Genomic DNA, 19,516 nt, shown 5'->3' on the forward strand with positions numbered 1-19,516 from the left:
CAATTCAGTGTAGTCTAGAACTGAATTAAACATGACCTTTGAGGTGTTTTGATTCTTTTCTTCACCTCTATCTATGTACTAGCACTTTCTTCAATCACACCCTACCCTCATTTCAGCACCTTTTTATTCAACAACTTACCTACTTATAATTCTGTTTCTTGGGAAGTTATGAGCTATGGTCCATTTATTTTCCCCAAAAATTACTGTGTGTGTGTGTTTTTTTTTTTAATTCTTTATCTTCTGGATGCTTTCTCTCACTTGAAAGTTATATCTACATCAATCCTGTCTAATACAAGACAAATAAGCTGTTCCTTGATTCTTTCACTTTTTTAAGCTAGTGTTCACCTTTTCTAACTCCTCAACCTAGTCTTAATTTCTGGAGAGAATAATATAGTTCACAGTTGATGCTTCACTTCTCCTCACATTTACTCCTCAACTGATTGCATTTTGTCTACTGTGCTCATGAATCCATAGAAACTCCCTGATGAAAGACACCAGGAATCTCTGAAATATAATTTCCAATGAATAATTTTTATTTTTTGGTCTTTCTTCACTTGCTTTGAAGCATTGATTATTCATTCCCAGATATTCCCTATCTTTTTGACTCCCATGAAGTCACACTCACATGATTATGATTCTATTTCTTTTTCTCTGATGATCTCATCTGTGCTTCATGGGTTTTGTTTTTATTCTTACCTCCTTAGTTAAGTCTATTCCTAACTATCTTAATTTTTTGTTGCAGTGGTAAATGGGATTGTGTGTTCTAGTTTCCCTTTCTGAGAATTCATTATTGGAGTAAAAAAAAAAATGCCATTGATTTCTGAGTGTTAAATTTGTATCCTGCTACATTGCTGAATTCATTTATTAACTTTAGTAGGTTTTTGGTGGAGTCTTTAGGGTTTTCTATATATAATATTGTGTCATCTGCAAATAATGACGATTTAACTTCTTTCTTTCTAACATGAATGTCTTCTATGTTTTCTTATTCACTGAAGACTTCTAGTACTATGTAGAATAAGAGTGGTGAAAGCGGACAAACCTGTCTTGTTCCTCTTTATAGGGGAAATTGTTTTATTTTTCCCACTGAGTATGATGTTTGTGAAGGTTTGATATATATGGCCTTTATTATGGAGAGGAATGATCCCTCTATTCAACTTTGCTGAGAGTTTTTATCAAAAATGGTTGTTAGATTTTGTCAAATGCTTTTTCTATGTTTATTAATGTGATCATGTGATTTTTTTGTCTTTCAACTTATGAATGTGATGTATCACATTTATTGATTTTTGAATATTGTACCAGCCTTGCATCCCTGGAATAAATCCCACTTCATTATAATGTATGATCTTAACAACAGCCTGGGTCCAGATGACTTTACAAGGTGTTTTACCAAACATTCAAAGAATAATTAACACCTATCCTCTCAAACTATTCAAAAAAATCCACGAGTAAGGAATACTTCCAATCTCTTTATAGGAGGCCAACATTATCCAAATTCCAAAACTAGATAAAGACACTAAAAAGAGAGAAAATTACAGGCCAATATCCCAAATGAACATAGATGCTAAAATTTTCAACAAAATATTAGCAAATGAGATCCAGCAATATGTTAAAAAGATCATACACCATGACCAAATAGGGTTTATTCTGGGGATGCAAGGCTAATACAATGTTTTTATTCTTCAAGCTTAAATAACAGGGCCATTAAGAGGTCTTGTTGTCATTCAGATATCTGTACTGCACACACACAAAAAATATCTAAGTCTACAAATACCTAAGTTCACTTTACATTTTAACTACCATGTATATAGTTCTGAGATTATTGTTATATCTTCAGTCCAGAATTTGGTCTTGAACAATATAGGCATTCACCTTCAGAGAAAACTTCATGCAGGTGTCCCAAAAACATCTCACCTCAAATGTTTAAAATTTAATTTTTTTTCTGAACCTTCATGGGCTTCTACATTTTTTAAATTAATGAAATTTGTATCCACTTAGTTTATCAAATCTAGAAATACTTTCAATCTTAACCCCTCTTTAAGACTTCACATCCAATTAATCACCAATGTCTTCTTATGCTATCTCTTAAGCATGTATCAAATTTTTCTCCTACCACAGTACTAGTTTAATCTCTCACTCTTTCTTATGGTAATATTGCAATAGCCTTCTGTCTAAACATTCTGCTTTCCATCACATATCTTTTAAATTTATTTCCACAAATGTGTCAGTGTGTGCTCTACTCAATACATACTCGAAAATATCACTCACTCTGTTCAAAAGCCTCCAAAGATTTCCTGCCACCTACAGCAATGATTTTAATACTTTGAATAGTTGTAGATTTTAAAAGAGAAATATCCTATAGTGTTTGATATACAAACACATATTTCTAGTAATTTAAAATTTAAAACTATAACTCTTGGTTTACATAGAAAAGCAATTCCTGACAAGTGTGATAAAAATCAAACACCATCCAGTAGTTCTTTCCTCTTTACTGAGAACTTGTATATGCTTTGCTTCTTTGCTTGATCCTGACATGAACTCTATGAAGTGAGAAGGACAAATATATTTACAATTCAACTTTATGGGTGATGATACTAATGAGAGATTAATTACTCACTCAACTTTGTCTGACAATATTAGACTATTTTAATAAGAAAAATACGAGTCTTAAAAGGCTAATAGTGTAGTTAGAAAAACAGAAATTTAACAAAAATGCATTGTTGTAAATGATGACTAAAAGTAAATATAAAGTGGTACAGAAACTCTGATAATGGAACACTAAACCTAATGGGTTGGTGAGAATCAAGAAAAGCAATTATAGAAAGTAGCCTGGCAAACAAATCAGGAATAACATTCCAGATAGAAGAAATGGCAAAAATAAAGATGCAGAATTAGTAAAAGTAAGGGTGGATTCAAAATTTAGTGAAAAGCCTGCTGTGAAATAAGCAAAAAAATATGTGGAAATTGTTTAAATTACTTGACAGGAAAGAAAGAATTGTATAAAGGTAACAGGTAGGTTGGGACTTGTTTGGAAATGCCATACTGAGTTTGGACTTTGGACTATAGATATTAGGGAACATAGCTTGGACAAAAGTAATACTAGTAAGTAACTGGACTATGGGAATTGATATAACTTGTATAGAATTGTAGATTCAATAGTAGTAGATTCAATGGAAATTGGCTAGTACAGTTTGTTAGCACACATGGTGAGAGAAATTGGAGTCAAGAATTACATAAAATTTCAAATTTGGACAAATACAGATATTAGACTATCATCCAAGTTAGAAATGAACTTTTCAATGGAGAACAAATGATTAAGATTTGGAATGTAAGTTGATATGTTTGAAGGATCTGGTAGAGAAATAGAAATGATGAACTAGAAACAGAATCAAGCCTAGAATTAAAGATTTGGAAACAATCAAATTTGAAGTTTGTAGTTAAAGCCAAAGAAGTAGATAAAACCACATAGTTAACTTGTGAAAAGAAGACTGAGGGTAAGTCTAGAAACAATAAAAAGCTTTAAAACAGAAAATAAATCCATTTACAGCTGGAGAATAATATACAAATGGAAAATCAGGTGAGTCAAATAATGGACTTGAGGTAAAAAGTTGAAAGAAGGAAGGTGTGCTAAATATTAAAGAAATGACATAAATTAGGGACTAGGGAAACAAATTTTACACTATATCCTTGATGGACTTTTCTTATCAATGTTTCTTTTTCTATAATGTGCTTACTGTTATTGCCAATTGGCAGACACACAATATTGTTTACAATATATTAAATTATTCAAGAATGCTTTGTTTCAATCTATCAATGAATTATTTTAAACAAAAGCACTGTAATATGGTTAATGGTGCTTTATTTCACTTTCTTCATCGACAGATAGGAGCTATTATTAAGAATCTACAGCGGGAAGGCCAGGGAGGGTTGGGGTAGGGGGTGCGTAAGAGATCAACCGAAGGACTTGTATGCATGCATATGAGTATAACCAATGGACACAAGGCACTGAGGGGTAGGGGAGTCTAGGGAAAGGTCAAGGGGAGAAAAAAAGAGAGACATATATAATACTCTTTGTAATACTTTAAGCAACAAAACAATTTAAGAAAAGAATCTATCACTCATAGTTAGTGTAATAGCAGCAAAAACTTTTTAACTTTTAATTCCATTAGATTAAACTCCATGAGATTAAGGACTCTGTTGCATTAATGCAGCACCTATCATGTGGTAGATGTTAAATTAGGATTTTTGTAAATGTTTTAAACAAACAAGGTACTAAAAATGAAAGAATGATATGGTAAGAGATAGCTGAAGAAATAAGATAAAGATGGGGATTACACTAGAGAATAAGGCATATATGGATAATTTAATATTGGTTTGCTACTGAATAATTGAAATTTCAATAAAAACCTCACTAATTATAACTTCCAATTTATGTTTTCATGGGATCACTTAATTTGGGGCTGGCTGATATTTTACCTTTGCACTAATTATGAAGTTTTGTTTTGCTAAGTAAACTAATAAAATTATTTTAAGAAGTTTGTTTAAAACGATTTGTGAAGCAAACTTTTTAAGCACTTCAAACTTAATTATTAAATAGAAATGAATGCCACAAATTATTCATGTCATATTTTCACTAAGGTTAGCTTAAAGATATCACTAGTTTGAAAAATAAACATATCTAAATGCAATCTGTACACTATTTCTCATAGGATAATAAATAAGGTTGTTTGTTTTTTTAAAAAAATTCTTTATTGATTAAGGTATTACATATGTGTTCTTAATCCCCCCATTACACCCCACCTCCCCCAATCATGCCCTCACCCCCCTGTTGTCTGTGTCCATTGGCTAGGCTTATATGCATGCATACACGTCTTTTGGTTGACCTCTCCTCCTTATCCCCCACCCCCCCCACCTTCCCTCTAAGGTTGTCCCGTCTGATCAATGTTTCTTTGTCTCTGGATCTGTTTTTATAATAATGAACAGAAACAAAAAAAGATAAATAAGGTTTTTGAATTTCCTTTATTTCAGCATCTCACCTACCATAATCATCATCCTCCTCATCATCATTAAAAAATTTATTGTTTTTAGCAACATCACGAGTGCTGGTAACATAATCTCTCCCATATTTCAGGCATGGATAGTTGACCACATCTCTGTGAAATATATATTACCATTCAAATTTCTTAGATTCAGTAACTAATCATTTGAAGATTAAGATGACAATTATTAAGTGGCAAAACAAAAATTTTAACCTATGTTTATGTTTTTTTTTTTTTTTTTGAGGTCCTCCAGGTAAACATGGAGGCTTTAAACTTTATTTTATTTTATTTATTTTTTACATTTTTTTATTTATTTTTTTTAATCTTTATTGTTCAGATTATTACATTTGTTCCTCTTTTTCCCCCCCCATAACTCCCCTCCTCTCAGTTCCCGCCCCACCCTCCGCCCTCACTCCCCACCCACTGTCCTCATCCATAGGTGCACGATTTTTGTCCAGTCTCTTCCCGAATCTACCACACCCCTTTCCCCCCCAAGAATAGTCAGTCCATTCCCTTTCTATGTTCCTGATTCTATTATAATCACCAGTTCATTCTGTTCATCAGATTATTTATTCACTTGATTCTTAGATTCACTTGTTGATAGATGCATATTTGTTGTTCATAATTTGTATCTTTACCTTTTTCTTCCTCTTCCTCTTCTTAAAGGATACCTTTCAGCATTTCATATAATCCTGGTTTGGTGGTGATGAACTCCTTTAGCTTTTCCTTATCTGTGAAGCTCTTTATCTGACCTTCAATTCTGAATGATAGCTTTGCTGGATAAAGTAATCGTGGTTGTAGGTTCTTGGTATTCATCACTTTGAATATTTCTTGCCATTCCCTTCTGGCCTGCAAAGTTTCTGTTGAGAAATCAGCTGACAGTCGTATGGGTATTCCCTTGTAGGTAACTGGGTTTCTTTCTCTTGCTGCTTTTAAGATTCTCTCTTTGTCTTTTGCTCTTGGCATTTTAATTATGATGTGTCTTGGTGTGGTCCTCTTTGGATTCCTTTTGTTTGGGGTTCTCCGCGCTTCTTGGACCTGTAAGTCCATTTCTTTCACCAGGTGGGGGAAGTTTTCTGTCATTATTTCTTCAAATAGGTTTTCAATATCTTGGTCTCTCTCATCTGCTGGCACCCCTATAATTCTGATGTTGGTACGCTTGAAGCTGTCCCAGAGGCTCCTTACACTATTCTCGCATTTTTGGATTCTTTTTTCATTTTGCTTTTCCCATTGGGTGTTTTTTGCTTCCTCGCATTTCAAATCATTGACTTGATTCTTGCGCTCCTCTGGTCTGCTGTCGGGAGTCTGTATAATATTCGTTATTTCAGTCCGTGTATGCTTAATTTCTAGTTGGTTCCCCAATATAACATCGAGGGTCTCATTAGATTTCTTGAGGATCTCACAACATTTATCGGCGGTCTCACCAGTCTTTTCGAGGGCCTTACTAAGTTTATCGGCAGCTTCTAGACAGTTCTTAAGAGACCTTAAAAGTGTGGTTCTGAACTCAATATCCTCCATTGACAGTTTTGTCCTGTTTCTTTGTCTCCGCATTTTTTATGCTTTCTTGGTACACCCCCTAGTGGTCTTTGTGTGCAGTCTTGTTGCCTTTAAGCCTTGATTGATGTCGGCAATACTGGGGGTGAGTTGACCTCCAGGCTAACTGGCTATGAGAGTCTGCTGGGTCTGCAGTGGGAGGGCTTCTGTGCTGGATCTCTAAGGCGGTGCTAATCTAGCCTTTGCCTGAGGCTATCCGGCAAATGGTTCTTCGCAGGGCTTGGGCGGGGCGGGTCCCCAGGGATCTACAGGGAGGGCTGGAGCGAGCAGTTGTGGCTGCTCTCAGTTCCTTCCCCAGGGGCTCTGCCTCTCAGAGTCCCAGCAATGGCTGCAAACCTCGGAGAGAAAGCTGCCTTGGAGTTCCGACCGAAGCCAGACAGTCCCGCTTCTCCCGTTTGAGTCTTGCTCCCCAGAGACTCGCCCGGATCTGGAGCTCAGAGTCTGAAACTCCCTCCCGATTGAAAACAACAACCGCGCCCTCCGCCACCAGCCCGCTCCGCGCGCGCACTCCGCACCTGAGTATTTCACTTCAGCACTGCGCCTCCTCTGAGTCTGGGTATGATATTCTCATTCCTCCTAGTTGTAGAATTTCCACTCAGCCAGCCTTCCTGTGGTTTTGGATGATGTCCGTTCTGTCCTTTAGTTATATCTCTGAAGTGGTTGTTCGAGGCAGCGATCTCCTTCGTTAACCTACGCCGCCATCTTGGTTTCTCCTCCCTGTTTATGTTGATTGATCAAAACACTTCCAAAAATCCAGTTGCTAAACAAAATGAAGTTTATTAGACCTATTGCAGTAAGGAAGAATACCACCTGTACTAAGTACATTGGTTTACAAGCGTTGCCATAAAAAGTCCCCATAGATTGAATGACTCTTACACAGAAATGTATCATTTTAATACAGTGGGGCCTTGACTTACGAGTGTCCTGACTAAAGAGTTTTTCGAGATATGAGCAGTCTCTCGGCTGATTTTTTGCTTTGAGTTGCGAGCTAAAATTTGGGTTACTACGATCCAGCTTCAGATACCCCACTGCTAGTTGGCGCAGCGAATGTCACAGTGAACACCACAACATCAGCCCAGCATCACGTGTCTCACTCGTTCACTTTATGATTTGACATACGAGTAATTTGAGTTATGAGCTCCGTCACGGAACGAATTAAACTTGTAAATCAAGGCCCCACTGTATTTCAAAGTGTTATCAGGGTTGGTTCCTTTTGAGGGTTAAGAAAGGAAATCTGTTCCAAGCTTCTTGCCTAGCTTTCATGGTAAATATTAAAAAGTGAAATACTAGTTGGAACTAGATGGAGTTTTTGAAAAAATAGTTTTAGATTGCCAGGTAAAATGAGGAAAAAAAACATAAAACAATTTCGACAAATAAGATGTTAGTTATGATAGGTAAGCTGTTTGGTTGATTTATGGTCTTATCCTCACAAAGTGAATATATGCTGGAGCAAATAGCTGAATTACTCTTGTTTTATTTCAGTATTGCTCAAAATAGGGGGTGAAGAGTATGCCTGATCACAGAATTATTTAATATATAGGATTTGCAGTTATGTTCTCAACTGTATGACTTCAGAGCTTATCAACTACATCATCCCAACTTTCTTTTCCACCATTATTATACCCCAAAGCAGTCTGTTCTGCTGTAGGGTTGCTCTAATAAATAGCTCCTACAGAATTCAGCTTAATTTGTTACACTGTTGTAGTCATTGTTGGTGTTGACTATATTTAATGTTTCTTCTCCATGTTAGCCCTCAGAAAGATCATCTATCTATCTATCTACCTATCTATCTATCATCTATCTATCTAATCTATCATCTATCATCTATCTATTAATCAGATCATATATACATACATATATCCTTTCTTAAGTTTTCTATTTTTTAGACAAATAACCCTAATTACTTCAGGTTTTTAAGTAAGAGCTATATTTATATCTTAGTCTATTTGGCTTGCTATAACAAAATATCACAGACTGAGTGGTTTATAAACAACATAAGTTTATTTCTCACAGTCCTAGAGACTAGAAGTCTAAGATCATGGTGCCAGCATGGTCAGGGGAGGGCCCTGTTTCAGGTTACAGATTTCTTATTATATCTGTACTAGAGGCCCAGTGCATGAAAATTTGTGTACTCAGAGGTGTCCCTCAGCCTGGTCTGCACCCTCTTGCAGTCTGGGAGCCCTCCAGAGATGTTCACCTGCTGGATTAGGCCTGCTCCTGTGGGGATCAGGCCTAAACTGACAGTCAGACATCCCGCTCAGGGGCCCTTGGGGGATGTCCTACTAATGGTTTAGGCCCAGTCCCTAGGGAGCGGGCCTAAACCATTAGTAGGAAATCTTTAGCGCTGCTGCAGAGGCAGGAGAGACTCCCGCCACCACTGCTGCACTGGCCAGCCATGAGCTGGCTTCTGGCTGAGCAATGCTCTCCCTGTGGAAGTGCACTGACCGCCAGGGGTCAGCTCCTGCATTGAGCATCTGCCCCTGGTGGTTAGTTAGCATCATAGTGACCAGTTGTTTCTGGTCGTTCTGCTGTTAGGGTCAATTTACATATTACTCTTTTATTATATAGGACTAGAGGCCCGGTGCACAAAAATTTGTGGACTGGTGGGTGGGCGGGTGTCCCTCAGCCCCACTTGTGCCCTCTCACAGTCTGGGACCCCTCAGGGGATAACAACCTGCTGACTTAGATCCGCTTCCAGGTGGCAGAGGGCAGGCCCAATCCCTAAGTGCCTGCCCCGCAGCCCCTGGTCGGGCTCAGAGCAGGGCCGATTGAGGAGTTGGGGCGCCACCTCCTGTCATGCACAGACCTGGCTGATCAGAGGGTTGGGGGGCTGCCCCCTGTCAGGAACAGGGCAGGGCTGATGGGGGGTGTTGGGGCACAGCCCCCTGTCACACTCAGGGCAGGGCCGATCAGGAGGTTGTGGCACCCCCAACCTGTCACGCATAGAGCAGGGCCGATTGTGGGGGGGGGGTTTGCCACTGCCTCCTGTCACTCACAGAGCAGGACCAATTGGAGGGTTGGGGTGCTGCCCTCTGTCACACACAGAGCAGGGCCCATGGGGAGTTGGGGTGCCACACCCTGTCACACACAGAGCAGGGCCGATCCAGTAGTTGGGGCGCCACCTCCTGACATGCACAGAGCAGGGTCATCAGGGGGTTGGGGCACTGCCCCTGTCATGCAGAGCAGGGCTGATCAGGGGTTGGGGTGCCGCCCCCTGTCACCCACAGAGCAGGGCCGATCAGGGGGTTGGGGTGCCGCCCCCTGTCACCCACAGAGCAGGGCCGATCAGGGGTTGCGGCGCCGCCCCCATGACGCTGATCCTGGGCCCAGAAGGCCTCTCCTCTCTGCTGATCTGGGGGCTGGGAGGCCTCTCCGCTCAGCTGATCCAGGGGCCGGGAGGTCTGTGGCTCTGCTGATCCTGGGGCTCTGAGGCCTCGCTGCTCTGCAGCTTCGGGGCTGTTTGGCTTTGCTTCAATGCTTGGAGCCTGTGTATGCAAATTAACCACCATCTTTTAGCTTCTATAATTGAAACATTTTATCTTTTGGAGCTGTTGCTTCAGGAGATCAGAGCCCGGCAGGCGGGGAATCTTGGCTTCCTCCATCGCCAGGGCAACCGAGCCTCCTGTTCGCTTCAGCTGCCTGGCTGCCAGCCACCATCTTGGTTGGCAGGTAATTTGCATATTGCCCTGATTAGCCAATGGGAAGCGTGTCAGAGGTCCGGTTAATGGTTAATTACCATGTTTGTCTATTATTAGATTAGACAAGGATCAAGGGGCTAGGGAGCTCTGTGGGGCCTCTTTTAGAAGGGCACTAATCCCAATAGTAAGGCAAAACCACTCATGTCCCAATCACCTCCCAAAGGTCCCCATCTCCTAATATCATTACTTTGGAAATTAGGTTTTCAGCATATGAATTTTTTTTTTGGGGGGGTGGGCATACATATTCATGCCACATAGATTTCCTTGCATCTTGAAATTTGTCTACATCTGCAAGTATAAAATGACTAATTACTGTTTTCCTGATTCATTTAAACCATATACCACTAAGGTTCTGATATCATGTTAGCCATTACTGATAGTCTATAAAGCCATAAGACCATTCTACCAAAAATGTATCTTATTAAGTCTTTTGAAGTGAGTTTTTAAATGTTTAAAATATCATGTATACTTTTGTGGCCTTTCTTTTTGGTAGTCATGTTGATTAAAAACATCCCATTCTACCACACTGAAAACAAAATGTAATGTATTAAAATAGAAAAAAATGATTTCAAACTTGGATCTTATAGTCAACGTATTGTGTTCTATATATGTCTGTATGAAAAAACAAAAACAAAAAACAGGAAAAGCTTCAAAGAATTATCTCATATGAGTAAAATTAAGCATTATTTTATAGATACAAATAATGTCAAATGTCATAGGGTTCTACTCATTTTAATTTAAAAAAATTCTGTGATTGATTAATCAGATAAGTAGAATGAAGTTCAACAATCAACAGAAACCTTAAAGCAATTTAGAGTCCTTTTGAATCTTTGAAGAAAATCCAATAAGCACTTGAAAAACAAAATCAATGAAGAGTTTTAAATGTTTTATTCTGCTTTCCACAGGATCCCAGTTTTCTCTCCGAGGCCCTTTTCCCTAAAGGTGCAACCAAAATTGAAGAAATGGATCCTTTTTTCAAACTTCATGAAACGATTACCAAGGTAGGGGAGGAATGCATTCATGAGCAGGTTGGGAAAGCTTTGTTCTTTTTTTCTTTTTTTCTTTTTTTTTTTTTTGGTAGATGGAGGAAGGGAAAATAACAAATCCAGAGAAAGCTATATACTTTTTATTTGTAGTATGTACTGGAAAGGATTTCAAGTGTCTCCTATTATTTTACTAACATGATAAGCAAAATCAAGATCATATAACCAATAACTGAAGATTTGTTTATAAAATCAATCTTTAATATAATAATTAGGTTTTATCCTTAATTTGATATTAGATTTGTGGTATATTCTCAAGCATAGCTCTGCATTTTAGATTAAGAAAAATACAAAATGAATCTTTGAATTTCTCTATCTTCAAAGTTTTGTTTCAATATTTAAGGAAATTCGTTGTTTGAGCTAATTCTTAGATGCAGTAAGAATTTTTAAAAAGGCTCCTTTCTTTAATAATAAAGATAGATTGTGTTTATGATGAATTTAATTACTGTAAGGTTATCATTACCAGTTTTTCCTGTATAATAGTTTATAGATAGGAGAAAGTATATAATATGGAGAAAATTAAATTCTATAGTATGAAGCAAATACATTTTTTATTGTGATGAAAAACATAACATACAATTTTCCATCTTTTTAAAAAAACTATAGTTCACATTCAATATTATTCTGTATTAGTTTCAAGAGCACAACATAGTGATTAGACAATCATATACTTTACAGAGTGATCCTCCTGATATTTCAAGTACCGCCCCCCACAGCCCATACATAGCTATTACAATGTTATCTGCCCCCTGCCCCATTGACCTCTCCCTTACCACTCCCGTCTCCCAGCACATGCCCTCCCACCCCGCCCTAGTGTCTGTGGCCATTAGTAATGCTTGTATGCATGCTTACAAGTCCTTTGGTTGATCTCTTACCCCTTCCCTCCCCTGCCTTCCCTTAAATTCTGCAGTATGGAGCAAATAAATTTAATGCCTGACATCATATAACATAATAAGAATTTTACATCAATTATTTGTTTAACCTTTCATTTACCAACTGTTTAACCTGTCATAATCTGTCTTTTGGGGATAAAGTTTGTAGAGAATATTGGAATTTAGAACTTTTAAAATAATCTATATTTATATATGCTCACTTGAAAGATTGATGACTCATTCTTAAATCTTCTTAGTAAGATTTTTCAAGACTGTCTTCCTTCTTTAGAAAAAAAAAGGAAAAAAGTAGATATGATGAACTAAACTCAGAGTGGCAACAGAATGAGTTCCAATGTCAAGGATAGCATTCTAGATCTATCCCTAACATTTAAAAGCTGTGCACACTGCCCTGACTGGTTTGGCCCAGTGGATAGAGCATCGGCCTGTGGACTCAAGGGTCCCAGGTTCGATTCCGGTCAAGGGCATGTACCTTGGTTGCGGGCACATCCTCAGTAGGAGGTGTGCAGGAGGCGCTGATTAATGTTTCTAACTATCTCTCTCCCTTCCTCTCTGTAAAAAATCAATAAAATATATTTAAAAATAATAAAAATAAAATAAAAGCTGTGCACATTTATTTTTTTTCTCAACTTTTGTAATAAGAGGTCTTTGGATCACATTTTACTTAAAAATTCCCCACGTTCAAAATAATTGCATCTTAACTACACTTTATTTGGATTACAGCAAGATAAAAGTCAGGAGAGATGATAGATAGGTAGAAAGGTAGATAGATGATAGATAGATGATAGAGTATATATATATCTATGTTTATTTTGATAAGCATGTTTATATATACTTATATATACACATTAGATGGTAATTGTATCTATACTAAAACAATATATTAAATAGATGTTGGAAGACTTCTATGTCTATGAAAAATTAAAACCTGTTCAGGTGCAGAAGTAAGAATTCAGGGACTTTTTTATGACCATTTATAATTTTCCAAAGTTGATTCTGTGTCCCCAGTCATCATGTATTCCTTTGGAAACTCATGTTGCAGACACAGGCTAATAGAAAATATTGTGCTTCAGAATTTTAATCTTACTTCACCAATAAGGAAACATGTGGAACCATAAAAAGGTCTATTTAATAGACACTTCGTTTTAAAGTGAAAATTTCTTTGATCATGAACAAGACAAAAGTATAAACATAGAGGGGTTGAATAGAACATGTATTAGGTAATATGGAACATGGATTTCAGTTCTATCTTGACTACAACTAGCTATATTATTTAGTATAAATTTATTTTATTTTTTATATAAAAAAGGAGTATAAGTCATAATGGTTTTCCTTTCTAGGATTCTGTGAGGTTGGAAATATTATGTATAGATTTTCTCTAGAAATACAATATGTACTAATTGGGTATAATTATTAATATATTAAAAATGCTAGGCCCTGCCTGGTGTGGTCCAGTTGGTTGAGCGTCATCCTATGCATCAAAAGATTGCCAGTTTGATTCTCAGTTAGGGCCCATGCCCGGTTATAAGTTCGATCCCCAGTAAGAGGCAGGCAGAAGGCAGCCAATCAATGTTTCTTTCTCACATCTATATTTCTCTCTCTCTCCCTCTCCCTTTCTCTCTATTTAAAAAAAATCAATAAAAATAGTAAAAAAAAAATGCTAGTTTTATAGAGATCATGTATCATAGAAATGTGTAATTGAAACCTGTGTAATCTTATTAACCAATGATACCCCAATAAATTTAATTAAAAAGAAAGAAAATAGAGGGGAAAAGACTCTAAAACTTACCTCCAGAAAAAAATGCTAGTTCTAAAGTCTTCAAATTTTCAAATTAGGCCCTTGCCTACATTTTCAGAATTTTGGTTTTACTTTAAAGAAGAAAAAATAAAAAGAATAACAAAATAATTTAGACAAGAAATCACTAAGCTAATTAAAGGCTGAGCATTTACTGATAAATTAATGTGTACAAATGGAGCATGAAATTTAATTTGTGAAGGTCTTTAGAATATTTCTTTTAATAAGGATAATAGTGGTTTTATTACAGTATATCACCTGTTTAGTACACTTCTGAGCCACCTAGTATTCTGATATTATGCAAATAATACTGGACTTTGAATAACAAGTCCCATCTAGTACAACTTCTGCCACTGTCAACTATTTTAAAATGTTTTGGAACATGAAAAACACTTTGTAAAATGATAAAGCACAAATATTATTGATATTATACCAATATGGTAATATTGATAAATTAGAATTATACCAATACTAAAATATTTCAATAAATCAGAAATATTTTAAATAATTTTATAATTCTTTCAGTAGATGTTATAATTGGATACACAACACCATAAAACTATTACATATTTTATATAATCTAATTAAATAAATACAACAAATGCATACATGTAATATAAATATGTATTTTTGTAATACAATCCACTATCTTTCCCAACTAACTTTACATTCTAGACCTTTTGTTATAGTTCACAAATATGATTAATGCTAAATTAAATTATAACTTCAAAGTATTAGAAAGTTAATAATTTGTCATTGGTACCTTTCTGAAGTAAAAAATAAACAGATACATCATACTGATACATGGAATGTGAGCTATGAGTTCTTGTCCTTGAAAGTTGTTTTCCAATGTTGTCCTGGAGTTCTTTTAAAAAATATTTTTTACAAAGTGTAAATTTATCTTGGCATTTGTCTTTTTGATATAAAGCATGGAACCTAAGAAAGTAATGAATGAGACTCAATATTGATTTCAAAAGGCAATTTATCATGGCTTCAATGACAGTCAGATGGTACAATATGAAGTTGCCAGAGGGCGCCACATGCAGCATCAATGTTGAAGTGCCTCCTTATCCTCTATAATTACCTTAAGAAATAGCATTTGTTTTTTTAATTATCATAGAAGCCAACCTAATTCCTTTAAAGGTTAAACATGAATAAAATACCAATATAAATCTTAGATGCTTAATCCTTTAATAAGTGAGTAAGAATCACCATGGATTTATGTTTTGAAATAGGCTTATTTCTCCTTCTATACTAAGGAATTTTCTAGTTATGTTTTAAAATCTTCAACATTTAGATCATAAATTGTTATTAGTTATCTAATCATCCTGATAGCCTACCATAAGCCAAGGATAATTCAAAAACACTTGAAATACAAAAACAATTAATACACAGGAGTAGGTTCATGCCAGTAAACAGTTGAGCAAATCATTTCACTATAATGTGCTAAAAATGTCATAGTAATGTGGATAAAGTGTGGGAGGAAAGAAGATGGAGCTTTTGCCTATGCCTAGGGGAATTGAAGAATTTATGAGAGGTGACATTTGAGAAATATAAGCGATTTTAACTTTATTTTAATGTCAATGAGTTTTCTTGGAGAAATCTTTAAAGAGCTTGTTGGTGGTAGTGTGTGAAAAATGATGATGTGTGTTTTGGAAAATAGACGACAGGTTTCAGGAACGTTTTTTAAGATTGGATGACAGAATATGGGATTTACTGGGTACAGAATATAAAGCAGGCTGAAGAATAAAGGATAGTTTCAATAATTCTATCTTGAGCATAGTTTATATTATTTATAAATATATTTTTACTAGAAGCCCAATGCATGAAACTCATGCACTTGGGGGGGAGGGGTGGTCCCTCAGCCTAGCCTGCACCCTCTCACAGTCAGGGACCATTCAGGGGATGTCCGACTGCAGACTAAGGCCAGATCCCCTTGGGCCTAAGCGTGCAGTCGGACATCCCTCTCACAGTCCAGGATCCCTGGCTTCTTACCACCTGCCTCCTCCTTCCTTACCACTTGACTTGCTGCTCTTTAGCACTGCCACCGCTGCTGAGCTTGCCATCCGTGAGCCCAGCTTCTGGCTGAGCGGCCACTCCCCCTGTGGGAGTGCACTGACCACCAGGAGGTAGCTCCTGCATTGAGCGTCTGCCCCAGGTGGTTGGTGCACATCATAGCGACCAGTCATTCTGGTCATTCCGCCATCATGGTCCCTTAGGCTTTTATTATTATAAATTGATCTCAGAGAGGAAGGGAGAGGGAGAGAGAGAGATAGAGACATCAACAATGAGAGAGAATTATTGATTGGCTGCCTCCTGCATGGGGATTGATCATGTACCCTGATTGGGAATAGAACTGTGACCTCCTGGTTCATAGGTCGACACTCAACACTGAGCCACTCTGGCTGGACAGAGTTGATATTTTTGAATTTACCAAATTAGGGGCTGCTTGGAGAAAGTGTTAAAGAGTTTGACATTGAATATGTAGATTTTTGGATGCTACAGAGCATCTAAGCAGATATGTCAAGGAGATGGTTGGATACAGGAGGTTAGCACTCAGAAAGAAGTAGGGCCTAGAAATGCATTATCTGATATAATAACACTTGTCACATGTGGATTTAAATTACATTAAAAAAATAAATACACTTAAAATTTTATTTCCCTATTCTCATTAGCCACAATTTATATGCTTAGTCACAACATATGGCTAGTGGCTACTGCATTGGATGACACAAATTATAGAACATTTTCATCATCAATGATGGAGATAATGTTACCCTGGCAACACTTATGCACAAGAGGACGAGCTAAAAGAAAGGGGAATACCCAGATCAAAGTGATTCAGGTTATACGCAGGAAAAGAATATTATCAAAAGAAGAAAATGTTCAAAAATATATTCACCCACCACTTCACACCCATTTGTTTGTCTATCAACAAAAAAACAAAAACAAAAACAAAACACAGAAAATAGCAAGTGCTGGCAGAGTATGGAAAAATTGGAACACTTGTGTACTATTGGCGGGAATGAAAAATGGTATAGCTACTGTGGAAAAAGGTATAGAGGTTCCTAAAAATAATAAACAGAGAATTACCATATAATAGACCAATTCTATTTCTGAGTATATACCCCATAACATTTAAAATGGGGTTTCAAAGATATATTGGTATACACATGTTGATAGCAGCATTATTCATAACAGCTAAAATGTGGCAGCAACTCAACATGGGTGAATGGAATAGCCAAATATGGTATATCCGAACAATGGAATATTACTCAGCCTTAAAACGAAAATTCTGACATATGTACAACATGATGAAACTTGAAGACACAATGCTAAGTGAAATAAGTCAACTATAAAAAGACATACGCTGTAGAATTCCACATATATGAAGTACTTAGAGTAATAAAAATCATGCAGACAGAAGATAGAATTGTGGTTGCCAGGTGTTATGGGGGTGGGTAGACTGGGGATTTATTGTTAAATGGGCATAGAGATTCTGTTTTAAAATGAGAAAAATGTTATGAAGATCAATGATGGTGGTGATGGTTACCATTATGAATGTATTTAGTACCATTGAACTGTATACATAGCAATGGTTAAGATGGTAAATGTTACATTATGTGTATTTGATGAAAATAAGATATTGGGGGAAAAGTATATTCACCCAATCAACAGCTCTGTTACTGTAAGTTTTGAGCCAATTATTTTGAATTGTAAAATTATTTTTATCTTTATCCCTGATCCTCAGTTTCTTGCTGTTCTATACAGTATAAGTGGCTTCACATGGCCTATTACCCAGTTCTTTGTTCCATTTTTATAGATATGTTATCCTGTGTTTATTTTATATGTTTTTGAATTTAATGTATTTTATTAGCATTTTCCGGCTAAAATTTTGCCATAATAGACATTCAACAAAAGAGGACTGATAAGTTGTATTTTAAACAAAACAAAACACTAAAGCTATATTTAGAAGGATAGGACTTTAAAATTAAAAGTGAATATGAAAGGCTTGGGTGGCAGAAGAAAGAAACTATCATATAGCTAGAGGTCTGGCGCATGAATTCATGCACCAGTGGGGTCCCTTGGCCTGGCCTGTGGGGATCTGGACAAACCTGGCTCTCTGACATCCCACGAGGGGTCCCAGATTGCGAGAGGGCACAGGCCAGACTGAGGGACGGCACCAGTGCAGGATAGGGGTTGGGGAGGGATGGCGGGAGTACTCCAGGGCAGGGCCAGGGAGGGACTGTGGGAGGGCTCCAGGGTATATCTGGCCCATCTCACCCAGTCCCGATCAGCCAGACTCCAACAGCAAGCTAACCTACCAGTTGGAGTGTCTACCCCCTGGTGGTCAGTGTGCATCATAGCAACTGGTTGAATGGTTGAATGGATGGTTGTACACTTAGCATATTAGACTTTTATTATATAGGATTGGTAAATAGTTACTTTTTTTTCTGAAAGCCCTATATTGTATATTGTATTTTTAAATCTGAGTATGAATGGTGCATCCAGTAAAACAAAATGTTCCTTATACATGTGGTACCATGGAAACCAGCAAATTACTTAATTCTGCTTGTGCGCTTGCTCAAAAGATATCAGTTTATTAATTCTTTCATTGTTTTTCCCACCTTAAGAAAAATGTTTTTTTTTAATTTAATTAGTATAAGATATACAATATTAATATGTTTATTTTACGTCAGTGTTCTGGATATTGGCAATTCTAATGGGTGTATAGTGGTATCATTGTTGTTTTAGTTTGCAGTTCCCTAATAACATATGATGTGGAGCTACTTTTCATCCTTGCCATCTGTATATCTTTTTGGCGAGGTGTCTCTTATCCATTTTTTAAAATTGGGTTGTGTGTTTTCTTACATTGAGTTTCAGAAGTTCTTTGTGTATTTTGAATAACAATTCTTTATCAGATGTGCATTTTTAAGATATTTTCTTTCATTTTATGTCTTGCCTCTTTATTTCCTTAACAGTGTCTTTTGTAGAGAAGAATAAATTTAAATTTTAACAAAGGTCAGTTTATTAATTTTTTCTTTCATGGATTGTGTCTTTGGTGTTGTACTAAAACATCACCAAACCTAAGGTCACCTAAATTTTCATACATGTACTTTTTCTTACAATGCCCATCTGTTCTTGCATGCTTGTCTGCTTTATCCATTAGAGCCAATAGTCTATTAATCATAGTTGTTTTAAATTCCCAGTCTGGTAATTCCAACATCCCTGTCATGTCTGGTCCGATGCTTGCGATGCTTGCTCAGTGTCTTGAATTTGTGTTTTTTTTGCCCTTTATATGCCTTGTGGTTTTTTGTTTGTTTGTTTTGTTTTATTTTGCTTTGGTTTTTGATAGCCAGATATATTATATGGGTAAAAGAATCTGCTGTAAATTGGCCTTTAGTAATGTTATGGTAAGGTGTGGCGGTGGGGAAGTATTTTATAGTTCTATGATTAGGTCTCAGCCTTTTGGTGAGCCTGTGCCCTATGCTATGAATTT

At 36.8% G+C, this 19,516-nt stretch overlaps 1 protein-coding gene across 3 annotated transcripts in view; it reads left to right on the forward strand.

Moving 5' to 3' along the window:
• Positions 1 to 19,516, forward strand: part of NAALADL2 (N-acetylated alpha-linked acidic dipeptidase like 2) — a 1,191,965-nt gene that overhangs the window by 1,023,431 nt on the left and 149,018 nt on the right. For all 3 annotated transcript variants that reach the window (XM_059687069.1, XM_059687068.1, XM_059687067.1), the window contains one exon: positions 11,194 to 11,289. In XM_059687069.1, coding sequence (XP_059543052.1) covers positions 11,194 to 11,289 — 96 coding nt within the window. The remainder of the gene's footprint in view (positions 1 to 11,193; positions 11,290 to 19,516) is intronic.

Source organism: Myotis daubentonii, chromosome 3, assembly GCF_963259705.1.
Source record: "Myotis daubentonii chromosome 3, mMyoDau2.1, whole genome shotgun sequence".
NCBI classification, from domain to species: Eukaryota; Metazoa; Chordata; class Mammalia; order Chiroptera; family Vespertilionidae; genus Myotis; species Myotis daubentonii.